This window comes from Zootoca vivipara, chromosome 3 (assembly GCF_965207765.1).
Source record: "Zootoca vivipara chromosome 3, rZooViv2.hap1.1, whole genome shotgun sequence".
In the NCBI taxonomy this organism is placed as follows: domain Eukaryota; kingdom Metazoa; phylum Chordata; class Lepidosauria; order Squamata; family Lacertidae; genus Zootoca; species Zootoca vivipara.
The window spans coordinates 75891926-75907563 of record NC_142586.1 but is presented as its reverse complement, the minus strand read 5'-3'; the positions used below and the strand labels follow the sequence as shown (position 1 = coordinate 75907563).

At 41.1% G+C, this 15638-nt stretch overlaps 1 protein-coding gene across 1 annotated transcript in view; it reads right to left on the bottom strand.

Annotated features, from left to right (window-relative positions):
* FMN2 (formin 2) overlaps nt 1–15638 on the bottom strand; it is a 170877-nt gene that overhangs the window by 90274 nt on the left and 64965 nt on the right. Inside the window, exon 7 of the mRNA XM_035108373.3 lies at nt 15008–15152. Within this exon, the coding sequence (XP_034964264.2) occupies nt 15008–15152 (145 nt within the window). The remainder of the gene's footprint in view (nt 1–15007; nt 15153–15638) is intronic.

The window sequence follows — 15638 nt, the reverse complement described above, 5'->3', positions numbered from 1 at the left end:
TACTAAAGGCATTTTTCTTTCAGTGATTATGCAAGGTGTCATGGACTGGTTTATTTTGATTTTGGACCTGGTGCTTTTACCTCTATAAATTAGAACTTTTCTTCTAGGAGAAAAGAGTGTAATTCTCAAATAACAGAATTTTAGTATTCCTACGGTATAAATGCAACTAAAATATAGGCCTAAAAATAACAGAGAGCACATAGCTGGAGCTGGAGCTTTCAAAAGCTTTGAAGAGACACTACCTAAACATCAGAAAAAACTTTCAGACAGTAAGAGCTGTTTGACAGTGGAACAGTCAGTGGCATCACAACGGTGCCATGTCTCCAGGGGTGAACACTGTCCTCTCCTATCTGCAGTTTTAATGATCAGGTGCCATCTGTGAAACATGTGTTCCCTCTTCCACCCTTTTCGAAACAAATTTCCTCCTAAAGTTTAAGAAAAGCTTTGGCCCAAGTTGAACACTGAAAACTCTGATCAGGGTTTAAACTATTTGGAAAAAAAAGGAAGCTTGTTGCTGGAAATTCCTCTTCTCTTGTCTCACAGGGCACTCCAAGGCCCTGAATGTTAGCCCCACAGAACTCTTTGTCTTTCTCTCTCACTATTATTATTTATTGGCAGGGACAGTCTGAGATGGCTGAAGGCCCTTCAGCATCATGATTTGGCCTTGGCTGCTGGCCAGAGGAAGGCGTTAACCCATAGGTCTTGGAATGCCCTCTGGGAGTCATTAGAGAAGAAACCTAAATGTTGATTTCTGATCCTCCTCATCCTCCTTATTTATTAAATTTATATAAACAGGAACCCTGATTAAACAGGAACCCTGTTACAGTTGCTTCCAAAGTTTGGGGAGAGGGGGAGTAGAAATCGTATAGTAAGATGGCAGCCTCCTGGTCTCTTCATGAAGGTTTAAGAGACAGCCATACTTTCCCTCTTCCTACTTTTTAAAGGCCTACTTTTCACAAAGCTAGTGCTTTGATTGTATGGAGTCCCAACATGTGAATCGCTGCTGACGTGGAGGAATTCCTTTTCAGGCATCTATGTGGGGGCATGGTTGGGTCAGGGACATGAAGACAGGTATAGTGTCAGCAGCATAGTCCAACTTCTGTACACCCCCCCCCCTTACAGCTAATATCTGGAATGGGGTGAATTATAACAAACGTAAATTTCCAAAACAAATTATATAATTCCTCAATTTTCAGAATCTAGTACTTTCACCCGGTATGGGGGAAAAGAAGCCATCCAACATATAAGCAGGAGCTTCTGCTCACACAAATGAATGTTCACTGACACATTTAGGTGCCTGTCAACATTCATGACCTGAATTTCTGTAGTCTGAAAGACCTAAAACGCTACAGTAATAAACTTAGAAATGCAATCATCTGTCTCCAACAAGCCAGGACAGTTCTGGTACAGTATTCTGGTCCCTGCCCCAGGTACTATAGGCTACTATACTGTCCCTATTTTTGATTTGTTGGGATCTCTAAATTTTGTGAGCGTGAGTTCCCGGTTTGACATTCTTCAGGGTTCAGTCCCCTTCCCCATGTATATGATAAAATCTCTGCATGGGTGGGGGAAGGGGGAAAATGGCTCTAGACCAGGCATCCCCAAACTTCGGCCCTCCAGATGTTTTGGCCTACAATTCCTAGCTAACAGGACCAGTGGTCAGGGATGGTGGGAATTGTAGTCCAAAACATCTGGAGGGCTGAAGTTTGGGGATGCCTGCTCTAGACTATCAAACACATATACCGTATGTAAATTCATACTAACATTTAAGGTTTCATGTAGTGCACAGTGGAGCCTGATGAAGCTCATTTTGAATGACTGATATGAGATTGTGTGACATTTTGTTTTTCTAGCATATCTTTAACAAAAGAACAAACACCTACATGGTTTTTAAAGCAGCACAGGACAAGCTGTTGCAGTGTAAACAAATACAGCAAAAAGCAGACATAGTGGTGCTTTGTGCCATTTGTAATGGGAGCTTAAGAAGTGTTCCTTGCTTGCTATGGGAATGGGGGTGTTATAAGCATGTTCCTATTTTCATCTGTAACATGTTGGAGGGTCTGGAATATATGACCACTGGCTTTAGAAATTCTTTATTTAAAAATAGCATTCCTGCCAGTTGCACTAGGTTTCCAAGCTAGGAAAAGCACATTCTCATTCTCATTTCAATTTTCTTTATTGTTACCCATTGTCCTCTTCTGATGCACTTTCAGCTGCAAAGTGTGTGTAGCTGCACTTCACAACAGAACCTTCCCATCTTATGTCATGACAAACATCTGTTCATTCATTATTCAATATTAAATATAACTTCCACATAACCGACTAATACTGCCTATATCTGTCAGAACGAGAGCCATGTTAAGAAAAATGAAAACACCCCTAGCATAAGTTTCTATTTCCTCTCACTACTCATTCCCCCAATCAATCCTAATATTCTATTTTGTAAATCAAAGTCTTTAAACTGTAAGCAACATTTCATTTTGTTTTTATCATTAGAAGATTCAACTGGCTGGGTGGAACAAATACAATTACATGTGTTGCTTTATAGAACTAATCCCTGTTTAATATATTTACTATAGCTTAATACCCCTTTGTATGACATTGGATGAAAAATTTATCAGATTGTTTAGATTCACATACACAGTAAGATGTAAAAACAATAAATAACACATTCTCCAACTGGAGACAGAACAACAGATTAAACATTTCTTTCATTAGAAAGAATCACAGAATCCTCAGTTTTAAAAAGTGCTGAAGACAAGCGAAGGGATGTTTAAAGTGACCAAAAAGAGAGAGAGAGAGAGCCTATTTTCTTTCTTTCCTGAAATGCCACTTTTTGACTACATTTAGTTTATTATTTCATGGAACTAACAGCCTTTTATTTTGTGACAAAATAGGCTCATAGATTTATAAAGAAAGGTGGACCCTTAGAGCTGAGTATTTAAAAGCCTGATGCAGCACAGAAAAGAAAGCAGTGAGGCCTAAAGCCAGAGCTCTGTGGGACTTGGATGCAAACATGGATGTTTTAGACATTACTGCCCCCACCTGAGCACTGCTGAAAAGTTTTAGTGGCGCTTCCACTCATGAGCGGCAACATTCAAATGCTTTCTATTCCAGGTATGACTGAGCTATGCTCCTTACATAATACTCATAGAACCATTCAATGTGCATGGAAGCTCATGAATGCCAGCACAGCCACTGTTGGGTTATGTCAGCTCTAGCATGCATAAGCTCCACATGGTTGCAGAGAGCAGGGAGCTGCTAAATGCTTACAGTTTCACATAAAGCACCTGCAGAGGGAAGAGCTTTTCAGGAGTCCTTTCACTGGGACAGAGAGAGGGTCTGAACAGAAACTCAAACTGTTGAACTTTAGGAGATATTCATGATGCAAATCCAGCACCCGTGGGCATTGACTTATGCACATGCAACAATAGCAAAGCGACAAAAAGGCAGAACCTTCCTAACAATGTTTGAAGCTCCTATTGTTCTAGGCACATTTTGCGACAGGGAATTTCATTACTGCAAGTGGTTTCTGAGCTTTGGGCGCAGTACTGCGCCTAAGATTTCAGATTCAAACTGCAGAGTGGAAGGAAAGGAGGCCCCTTTTCAGCCTCCCTGCCTCCAGCTACTCTCTGAAGACTGGAGAAGAGACCCTCTTAAGAATATTAGGGGGGTGGGCAGGGGAAGGACTAGACCATGTGAAAAATGAACATAATGTTTTAGCTGCAGTTCGTTCATTTTCAGCTTTGTAGTGTTATAAAAAAGCATGCCTGGACATTCCGTTGTTACAGCCATAACCTAGGTTTAAGGTACCATTTACCTCCTAGTTTTCATATCTCAGTTTGTGAGACCAGGCACGACAACCCCAGCCCCCAGGGAACGTGGGAAAGGAAATAAAGACTGTGACAATGTTATGGAATTAAAATTAGGCCACAACTTTATTAAACTTTTAAATGTAGGAAGGCCTTGGCTTAGGCCTTGGGCGTGCATCCTTCCCAGCCAGGGAACTGGGGCACATCAGGGTAAATGGGCTATTGGGGGTGCTCTGCATAACGTAATTGTAGGCAGGCAGCCGAGCCCATATCCCCGCAAGCAGGGTAGTTCTAAGTTGGGCGTTACTGCTATACTAATAGAGAAGAGGTGGGGAAAAGTAAGACTTGGTTTCTCCCAACGTCCAGCATCTCTGCAGAGAACTGGCTTGCCACGCACATAGCGCACATAGAATAGTCTTTAAAGAAAAGTGCACGTGAACTACTTTCTGTGAACTACCTACACAGAACTGTATGATCTGGATGCAAAAATTTTATTCAGGCATTTGCAGGGTGAGGTTTCCAAATGGATGAAAACCAAGCAGTTCCTTGCGGACACAGTTTCTGGCTATGGGTACATCCTTGCAAATAGTTTGGTTTTTTTTTTAAAAGTTAGATAATATTCTCCAAAGAATTGAAATCACTTAGATCTGCAAGAGCCAATTGTTCAACAACAGTTGTGTTCCTACGGAAGCAGTTACTTATGAAGGATGAAACAAATGACTATGGACATTAATTAGGCTTCCATCTATATACAACAAGTTCAGTTTGTCAAACTGTGGCCAATTTATAAATCCCTTTCTTGCAATGTTATCCAGGACTGGGGTGGATGAAGAATGTAAGGTCATTGTGATAAGCCATCGTATAAACAGCACTCACAGAAGAGTTAATATTGCCAAACTATTAAAATGAAGGTGATGTTTTAAAAAGCTATGTGGACGCAACATCCTTGTTGAATTAATATGCTGCTTCAGTTAGGGCTCCTTAGATTGCAAATGATTATGCGATTTAGAATAATTATGCTAGCATTAAATCTTACTGATTTCAATGGAACTTCAAGTACAAGTGTCTATATACAGAATCATAGCCTTAACTTTCACTACAGTTCTCCTCTCATAAACATTTATTTAGCTTGAGGAGAAAGTCCCACTTTATACTTAGAAGACAAAATCATAACTAGGAAATGGTCCAGAAAACTATGGCTAGGTAAAGAAAAACAAAAGTTCACCAATATAAGGATGTGGGTAAGAGAGTAAGCACAAGCGCTTTTGATTTTATAGTAGGTGCAACTCACTAAGCGGAGTCAACAATGTGATGTAACATTACGGAAGGCCATAGACTTTTAAGTTACATTAAAAGTAGCATTTGTTCAGCACTGTTTGTGATCACCAAAGTTATTATTATTGTTATTTCAGACATTTCTACACCAATTCATTATTTGCACTTTCAAGGGGTCTACTAAAAACAACCCCTCCCTATAAAACAATTTAAAAAATTCATAACACTAAACGTTGCCTTAAAATGTTAAAAGTCATAATCATCTGCCTGTAGTTCAACAGCTTGAACCTGGCTTGGTAACATATGGGTAGGAAGTGCATGCTTTTAAGCACCAGAGTCATGAGTTGGCAATAGTCTGTCCCCATCAACAGACTAGTTGCATCATTTTGCACCAACTGGAGGTTCTGGATCAGGCTCAGGGGTAGCCCCACATAGGTTGCATTGAAATAATTAAGTTTAGAGGTTGCTAATGCATGGAACACCATAGTCAGGACATCCATATCCCATTACGGCTGCAGTTGGCACACCAGCTATAGTTGCTAATGGGTACTCTAGTTTGTCATCGTTACCACTATTAATTGATACATGATGAGCATCAATTGTCCTGTTACAGTAATGATCAGGCCTGGATGTGCATAAGGTACTGCAAGCATATTTTCTGTGACTGGATCTGTACATACAGCACTTGTACCACATGTGGGTCTCAAAGGGAGTCCTAGTTAGGGAGGGGTCAAAGGTGGTAACAGTGATAAACCTCAGAAGTATATGTAGACAAAGGCAGAATCCTGCTACAGGAATGTGATATCTGCATTTCGGCCAGTGTGCACACGATCAGTTTCAAGATTATTATAAGTGGTTGAAATTGCATGCAACACTAAGCCAATCTTAATAAGCAATGATATGCAGGAGCTGCACAGATCCCCTTTGCAGCAGCTTCACTCCTCTCTTGATGATGCAAGCAGATGAACAAGCTGGATTGAGCACTTAATCATAGCTTCCCATTACATGTGAGCCCATAAAATAAGGCTGATGATTCCAAACAAGCCAGGATATTAAGCCAACTTGAAATCATTTTCTGGTTTGTTTTGAAGCCATTAAACGGTTTCCAGGTTCACATATAATGAGAAGCTATGGTGCTGTGATGAATCCTGGATTGTTAAACTGTTCATGTGAAGGGAAGAGCGGAGTGGCTGCAAAAAGTCTGTATGCACCAACGTGCAACATATTCTGGCTTATTTTTTCCCTTCTCCAAAAGTGCAGATAAATGCCTCGGGGCTTTGGTGTCCCTAAAATTATGTTACCTACTGTATCTGATGTTCCAGGAAACTGATTTTAATATGTGTTGCTTGGAATCACTAATGCAAAGATTGCTTATTTGGCCACAGTGACACACACCTTAGTTTCTATTTTTAGCTGTTTGCTGCTTTGAGTCCCTTTCAGGGAGAAGGGCAGGATATCAATAAACAGCAACAACACTCAGGTCCTGCTTGTGGGCACTGGGTTGGCCCACTCAAGTCCTGCACCTGTCGCACTGGGTTGGCCACTGTGAGAATAGGATATTGGGCTAGGTACCCTTTTGGTCTGATCCAGCAGGGTTATGCAATATATGTATGGCTATTCTGAATTTTGGATTTGTGGGCAGCTACTGCAGCTTTTCTTTTGGCACAGCAAACTGTTTATAACTGTTTATATACGAATTGCATATTTTGTATTTTTAAAATAGTTATACAACACTTTGAAATATGTTTCAAGCAGTATAGAAATGGTATAGGATAATAATAATAAAAATTGTTGACCTCCACTACCTTTGAAAATACTGCTTAATGGAACAGAAAATACTGCTTAAATGGAACAGGAAATTGGGTGGTATTCTATTAAATGTCCCATCAGCAGAAAAATTACCTCTAGTACACAACAGAATTTCCACCGCTCTCTTCATCCCTTGTGTGCCCAAACTCACCCTAGATTTGCTCAGGAGGGTTGGGAAGACCCCTAGAACAGACTTATTCTGTTCTGCAGGGGTGGGTGGTGGGTGGGAAAGTCCTATTGTGCTAGCAGTAATCTTTGTCCTGACAGGACCATGACTTAGTGCTATGTTGAATACAACCAATATACAATACTTTACTCATGCAATCATTTTAATACCTTGAATTCAGCTATTTCTGCTAGATTTGTTAGCTAGTTTATTAAAAGCATACATATCCCATCTTTCTGTCTCAGTATGAGGCACTCAAGCATGGTCACAAGTATCCTAGCCCTAAACTATTTTTAGGGCTTTAACAGGGCAGCACAAAATCCTCTCCCCTACCCTTGCCAGAACTTTTAACCAAAATGAGGAAGGAATTCATGGCCATTCTGAGATTGTGGCAAATGTTGTCTGTATTTCGGGTATTGTATTGCTAACAGATTCCACTGTGAGGTGGGTCTGAGGCCTGGCTTCTCTTTAAAAATTCTGTCTTCAACGCTAGACTTTACAAGCAAAGTATGCCAAGCCACGAGTTGTTGTTCTTTATAAGAAAAGAAGCCAGCCCTTTGTCCACCTTAGAAAGGAAATAGTATGTACTAAACTCCCCAACCTAAACACCCACTTTCCCCCTTGAACTTTGGGAAGTTTAACACACACCCTGGAAGACCCTTGAATATGTTTAAATGGTTCCCTAAGAGTCGGACACGACTAAACAACTAAACAACAACAACATTATCATTTGGTCCAACCCTCCTGTAAAGGTGTGACTACAACTTCAAGCTGAACCCAGAAACAAGCAAGCAAGACAACAAAACCATTCCACAGAAGATTGTACAATAATGGAGTGACCTATTCTGAATAAATTACTCTAGTCAGAAAGCTTAATGGCTGAATTAAGTATCAGCTGAAGTTCTTTAAAGGCAGGCCCAAGTTAATATATTTTACACAATTTAAACATGTACATTCAAGACAATGGAAAAAGTATGATTGGTGCTCATCTAAAATGCACTGGCATAATGGGGTCACTTGGTCTACCCTGGTCACGAGGCAGGAGAAGAAACTTTTTGGGAAAGTGCCTGGCTCCAGAAGGGGGCTATCAGTATGACATAGCCTTGTTTTTACCAGATCTTTCGGAGAACCCTTGGGAGAACTGCAATTGGTTCTAGTGTATCTGAAGAAGTGTGCATGCACACGAAAGCTCATACCAAAATATAAACTTAGTTGGTCTTTAAGGTGCTACTGAAGGAATTTTTTTATTTTGCAATTGGTGGGAATGCATAATGCAGACCTGATGGCCAAGGAAACATTGGGACATCTCATCCTTCTGTGTGTGGGTTGTAGAAACAGGAGAGGTCTACCAAAAATGGACTACACTGACTGTGAAGTTGACTGACGACCTGCCGGTGCAGTGTCCATTTGCCTGGATCCAGTGTGATGCAGCTCAACCAGTCCACCTGGGTATTGGATTTCTCTGAGATGTATTCCATGGAGAGGCTCAGGAGGTGGCGTTCTACCCAGTTCATGAGTGGGCCGGCTCTTGCTGGAGGTCAAGAGATCTGGTGCCAATTGATATACGATTTCACACTGATGCTGTCAGACCACAGAAGGCTGTGGAGAGACTGGTGTTGTAGAGGGAAGTGTTGTATGTCTAACTGGGACACCCAGAGTTCTAGCCAGTTGATGCCGTTTTGTGCTTCTGACGGGAACTACTTTGCCTGGATTGAGAGATTGACTTATTGTCTTGTGTAGATCCTGGAAGGGAGTGTCTTTCCTGCAGTTGGCATCTCTGCTCCACTATTTCATGGCTGCTTTGATTCTTATAGACACCTTGATATGCCGATGTCTGTTATGAGTGATCACCCACTGGTATGGTAGGAAAGTCTAATGAAGGCTCCTGGCACGATGTTTGGCCCATGGAGTGATCTGCACAACCTGAGAATTTGAGCCATCATCTTGATAGCCATCTTCTTTGAGGCAATGAGGAGCTCCTGGGGAGGGAAAAGATTTGAGTGGATGCTGCCTCTTGAAACCCCAAGAAATCCTCCTTCTCCGAGGATGAGAGTGAAAAGCATGTGCATGATCAGGCTGATTAATATCAGATTCAGCCCCATTAGGGGAGATGAGGAGAACCTTTTTCTCTGTTAGAGAACGCATGGGCTGGTTGCTTAAAGAATTGGGAGGCTCTGGTCTGATCATGTCTCTTAATAGGTGCACTCTCATTATATCTTTATCTCTTTGCTGTTTCTGGTTTTTGACTGCAGGCAGTGCCAGAGAGCTATCCAAATGTGTTTCTTTCTTTTAAGCCTTGCAAGCTACCAGGATGCCTCGTGAGCACGGTGGAATGATAGCCCAATCCTGTGACCCCATCATGCCAAGAAGAGATCTTGCAAGCACACGTATTTCTGTATAGAGCTCAAGATTATACAATGCAACATTTTATGTTTGATAAAAAGATCCAAAGACCCAATCTCAAGCATTTCAAGATTTTTTAACATTTTTTTTTAAATATATTTTTATTAATTTTCCAATTAAAACCAATTATATCACATTCGTTATTTCAAATTATACACATATATATCAATCAAATCGAATATTATGCCAAATCATCTAAAAAAATTTTTTTTAACATTTAAATATGATGCTATTGTTGTTCCTTTAGTCCTGTTATATCTGAAAAATCAATAATATGATATTATTTTAAGTGTTGTTTTTTTAAGGTGGCATGGCTGGGAAAAGTCTTTTCTGAAAAACCTTAGTCAACTGCTGCCATCAGAGTTTACAGTACTGGATTAGGTGGACCAATGACCTGTAAGGTAGCTCCATATATTCATATTCTTTAATTGAATTCTGTTGGATTCTAGATGTGCTTTGCAGAAAACATGTCCTTTTGCAGACCTTTAAGGGTATCCAGTTCAAATATATATATTAACAAAACATACTATTATCTTATTGTTAGCTATAATGAAGTGCTTTCCATTACAAAGAAAACAAACATTGCCCGACATTAAAAACCACAACCACTAATATTTCACCACAACTGCTGCCTGCCTATTTAACCACCTTTTGCCAAACCCAACCCAGTAGCCATTATTTTATTGTTTGCAGAGGTTTGTTTTGCTAAATCTCATGATATGTTTTTGGGGTTTTTCCTTCAAAAAAAGGTCAAACTTAACAGCTTACACAACCATCTACTTGAATACACAGCTATCCCATCATATATGGTCTGGCAAGATCTTCAGTGGAAGACAACAGGGGTTAGAACAGTTTTTCCTCAAACCATACAGCTACTCAAAATAATATATTTAAGAAATCTGGGAAACAACACAGACTTCTGTATAACTGATACTCAGTATAAGGTATGCAGATCAACAAAGCCATGTCAAATGTTTGGTTGATGAAGAAGATATCAAATGGATGCTCATAACAGATTGAATTTCATCATGAAAAACAGCCTTGTTTTGAAATACTATATTCTGATACCTACTGTTGGCTCTTCTGCTATTGGAAAAAAGTTTTTTCAGTTGAACATGCTGAAATGAAAATAAAAATCCTTATAATTTGGGTTCGTAACGCTAACTCTAACTGGAAAAAGCACCAGTACTATAATCCAAGAAGATGTCAAAATAATTACCGTATTTACTTGAGTCTAATGTGCACATTTTTTTGCCAAATTACGTTGCAGAAATTAGGGTGCACATTAGATTTGATGCCACATTTACATTTCCCAGCAAATACTTTTTTTGTTTCAAGGTGAGTGGGAGTTCATAGCATGCATTAGTTGACTACAGTGCCCTGTTAGTTGCAGTTTACCTAGACCATCGCATGTTATGCAAAGAACAATAATAACAGAATTTTGTTTCAGATATGATTATTACAAAGTCAAATTATAAGGTCCAGTTTCAGTGCTAACCCAACACTATAGACAAGCGGTCTAGGCTTTCTAGGTTTTAGATGGTCTGTACATAAATGCATGCAAACCAGCCCAGGCTCAACCCTCCAAGGCTCCAGAATGATAAGGTGGCCGACAGGAATATCTTGCACAAACATTTTGAGTGGTATCCATTTTACATATTCTCTAGCACTAAACAAAGCCTGAATGCAATAAATTTCAGTGCTGTTTAATCTGCATAGCCTTTATTTATACATCTATAAATTGTCCCCTTTATTTTATTTAAAAGCAACCCTTCACTCACAAAGTTAGCAAGGCTAAAATTATCTAGCTTCTGAGATTTGTCACATACTATTCTATACAACAGCAAGTCATAATGAATGCTTATCATTTCCACTGATGCCTAACATTGATGACTGAGGCTTAGATTCCACCAAAAAAGGGAGGAATCTCCCCAATTCTCCACATTCCTCCCCCTTCAGTCTAGAATCACAGACTGCTTTTTTGTTGTGCTGGAAGGGATCCTGAGGACCATCTAGTCCAGGCTTCCTCAACATCGGCCCTCCAGATGTTTTGAGACTACAATTCCCTTAATCCCTGACCACTGGTCCTGCTAGTTAGGGATCTTGGGAGTTGTAGGCCAAAAACATCTGGAGGGCCAAGGTTGAGGAAGCCTGATCTAGTCCAACCCCCTGCAATGCAGGAATATGCAGCTTTTCCATACAGGATCAAACCTGCAACCTTGGTGTTATCAGCACCATGCTCTAACCAACTGGGCTATCCTGTCCTTGCCATGTCTTTTTTGTGTCCAGCAGCCTCCACATTTAATTAACTTGCATTTTCTCTGTTCAGGCTACACAATTTATTAATTACTTTCCCCTTTATCCTATCCCTTCACTTCATACAGTGTACATCTTCTCCATGCAGTATATTTAAAGATGTCTGAAGGAAAGAGACTGGACAAATGTAGCACAGGAAAGTGTGTCATGCAGATATACCAACCATGAGCTACCTACAGACAGATCTACTGAACATGCCTCCTCCCTCCTGGCAGATGTGGCCAATGGTTTGTGTGGACAGGTGGAGTCCCCCAAACCCCCAGGTGACCCCCTGAGCGGCATAAAGACGCAAGACAATGTGCTATGGGATTCAAATTGGCCACAACTTTATTAAGATTCAGATGTAGGGAGACCTTGGCTCAGGCATTGGGCATTATCCTTCCCAATCCCCAGCCGGGGGTCTGGGAGGCTTCGGGGTTATCCACATGTATGGGGGTTGGGGCTGGCTCTGGAGAACATATGTTCAAGCAGAGAGAGCCCGTCCCCCCATTAGCCGCCGCTGGAAGGCGGAAGCAATGATGCCTATTGGTATGGTCAACGCTTCCCCCAATACCCTGATCTTGTTGCCGCAAGGGAGTGAGGCCTCCGCCTCATGCCCCTCCCTCTAGGAAAATCGCCAAAGAATTCCGCCCAAGGCCTGACACCACCAAAGTTGTGACATATTGTTACGGGAAAGGCAAAACCTGCCAATGCAGGAAAATTCTTTTCCAGCCATTCAACAGTGGCCTTGACATAGCAGCACCTGTGTACCTGTGGAGAAAATGTTAACCTGCAAAAGAAACTTGAATGATGGTGTGGAGGGTGGGAGAAGCTCTGGAACCAACTGGTGCTTGGAGGTAAGATTCAAATTGTATTGTGTGAGCTGGAAAGTCCCTCCCCTTGGCTTCCGGATTCAGCGCCAGCGTCGATCGGCGGGGTTTCGTCTCGTCTCCGAGACGGCCCGTCTCTGCTAGGAGTGGGGAGGGCAGCGAGAGCAACGCTGCGCCCCTTAGAACCTCGGGAAGGGCGTCCCGAGGGCAATTTGCTCGGCACAGACCCAATCCGGACTCCCCAACTCTTCGGTTAGCTCTAATAAGAGCTCCGGAGCGAGGAGGGTAGAAGTCGCGGGGGCCATTTTGAGCGGCAACGTTATTCTAGCAGGGAGAAGCTTCAAGCCGAAGGCGGAGAGCGCTGGATTCTTCCGAAAATAAAACGATTGGAAAAGACTGTAAGTAACCTCACGATTTGGATTATAAAACAATTTGGTCTGGGAGAGAGGGGAGAAAAAAGGAAGCCACCCCCCCCCACGGCAACAAAGAGACAGTAAATAGAAACCCGAAGCCATAAACAGAAGATTTGTAATTCAAAAGGATCCCTCAAAGGCATCAAAGAGAATATCCCCTTTGATGCAGGGTGAAAAGGGGAGAGAGACTGTGGTTTATGACTGCCCTGCAGCAATGAGGTAAAGCCTAAGAAAAACCTTTCTTTCCCTCGGGAGCCGGCAGCCTAGGCAATTCAGTGAGTTGATCAGGATTTATAAGTCAATTTTTACTTCACTTTGTATTTCTGGACTTTGTGGAATTTCTTTTTTGGCTTAAGTGCTTGTGAAATGTGAGTTCGAACTTTATTGTTAACAAGACTTGAAGAATGCAGCCAGCTTGTTAAAATGGAGTCGAGAAAATAAACTGTGATCATATTCCACCCCACGTGATAAGTTTTGACCTTGGCAGGACTGAAATATGTCAACAAAAAAGTGTTCCCCTGAGTTCCAGCGGTCTGTTTTGACCTTAATGTGGGAAACAAGAATAGAGTTATGTCAAGAGGAGACACGACGACAGGAGTTACAGCAGAAATTTCAGGAGGTGATGGCGGAATATGATTTTCTAGGAGATGAAGCTTTTGACACTGAAAAAGAGCAATGTGAGAATGACAATGATGGGGAAGGAAAAGATGAAGATGAGGACTGTGATGATTCAACACAAAATGAAACACACCATGAAAAAAATGATGACTCTACTCTACAAAAAGTTGGATGGAGTGCCCTGTCTTTGAGGGGGGCACGATTGGTATTATTGGAACTCCAGAACGCCCACAGGGAAGAAGGAAAAAATATGCAGAGAAGAGAAGAAATTCAGGGGTCCTGTATGGTGACCTGGATGGCAAGAGACTGTAAACAGGGGGTGGGGTGAAGGGAAAGTGATGTTGTGATTATAAGGATGGATTAACAGGTTTATAACTGGTCTGCTGATTTTGGAATTTGCTGGATTGGGGGGGGTGGAGCCGGTAATCGGGGATGTAAGGTTAAATTGAGAATAGTTATAGTTTTAAAAGTGAATGGATTTTGGAAAATGTGAAAATATGGAGGCTTATAGAGGGAGAAAAAAAATTAGGCACGGGAAGAGAAAATGGGAGTTTGAATTTTCAGTGATTTGAATATTAGATGAAAATGTTAACAATTGATTTATAAGTTGTATAAGATACAAAGGTGTATTTTTATAAAGTAAGAAACTGTTGCAGATGATAAAAAAGGGATGAAAACCGGGGAAGGGGGGGAGGGGAAGCCCATAAAATATGGTTTTTCAACTATGAATGCAAGAAAAATTTTTCTGTTTTGTATTGTTTTTTTCTTTTTCTTTTTTTTCTTCGCCCTTTCTTTTTCCCCTTTTTTTCCTATTTCTATTTTTCTCTTTTTTTGGTATAACAATAGATGGTTGGATGGATGTCCTCCTGCGTACTGCCCTGGTTTGCTGGAGCTCCCTGGTGGCAGGGGGGGGCTTTGGGGTCAGGGGAGGGGGAGGAGGACAGAAATCCAAGCATAAAATGGACCATTTCTGACTGTTCACAAACATGGGATACTTCTGTGGCAGGGGAGGACCCATGTGGGTGGGTAGGAAGGAGGTGGAAAAGGGGTTTAAGTATGTACCGTTTTTTTGTTTTTTTGTATTTTGTAAAATTAATAAAAAGTATGTTTAAAAAAAAAATAAAAAAATAAAAAAAAAGGAAAGTCCCTCCCCTTACCTGGCCATCCCCTGGCAACACCTCCCCAGGCAGGACTGGACGCTGGGCTGGGGTAGGCGGAGACCCCTGGCATCCTACCTGGGAAGGCGGTGCCAGCCCCGAACTACCAGGGAGTCACCCTATGGGATCAGGGGCTCCTGCGCAACCACGCAAAAGTCGCCCCCCATTTGATGTTGTCATTCCTACAAAAGGATTGTTCACCAAAGAAAGATTACAAGAGGGTACTCACTTGTTTGTTCTTTGTCTTTGTGATGGTGTCCGAAATGGGTTTCTTCCTCTCTTTAACAGCTGTCTTAGAAAACAGTTCTTCAAATTCGTGATAATCTATGGAAGGCTCTTCAATTTTCTCCCACACAAGTGAAGCACTAGTATCTCTAAAGTTAAGCAAAAGACCTATGTAGGACAATGTCAGACTAAAGGATCACAAAATGGTAGAATGACGACAGATGATAAATAATTTAAGCTGCTGAAAGTAGCATTCTTTTTCTTCTAGTTAAAACTGGACTTTTCAAGATGAAATACTGAAATACTAAACATCCCTATTTTCCATATTAAAGTAAGCTGCAAATTTTCTGTAAAACATACGTTTTAGTAGGGAACTGGTTTCATAGAGAAACAAAAATAGAGATATGCAGGCCATAATTTAAGGATTATTAGATTTCTATCTGAAGGTTTCTGATCAAAGTCACTATGTCAGTAGTCAAGAAAGGCGAGAGGATCTGGAAAACAAGTATTTGCAGATTAACAATAAGTTTAATTAAGCTGAAAAGGCAAGCAAGGAGAAGAATGAAAAGAAAACACTTTCACAAAACCTAGCATAATGTTTACACAGGGCAATTTTTTGTTACTAGAACTATTGC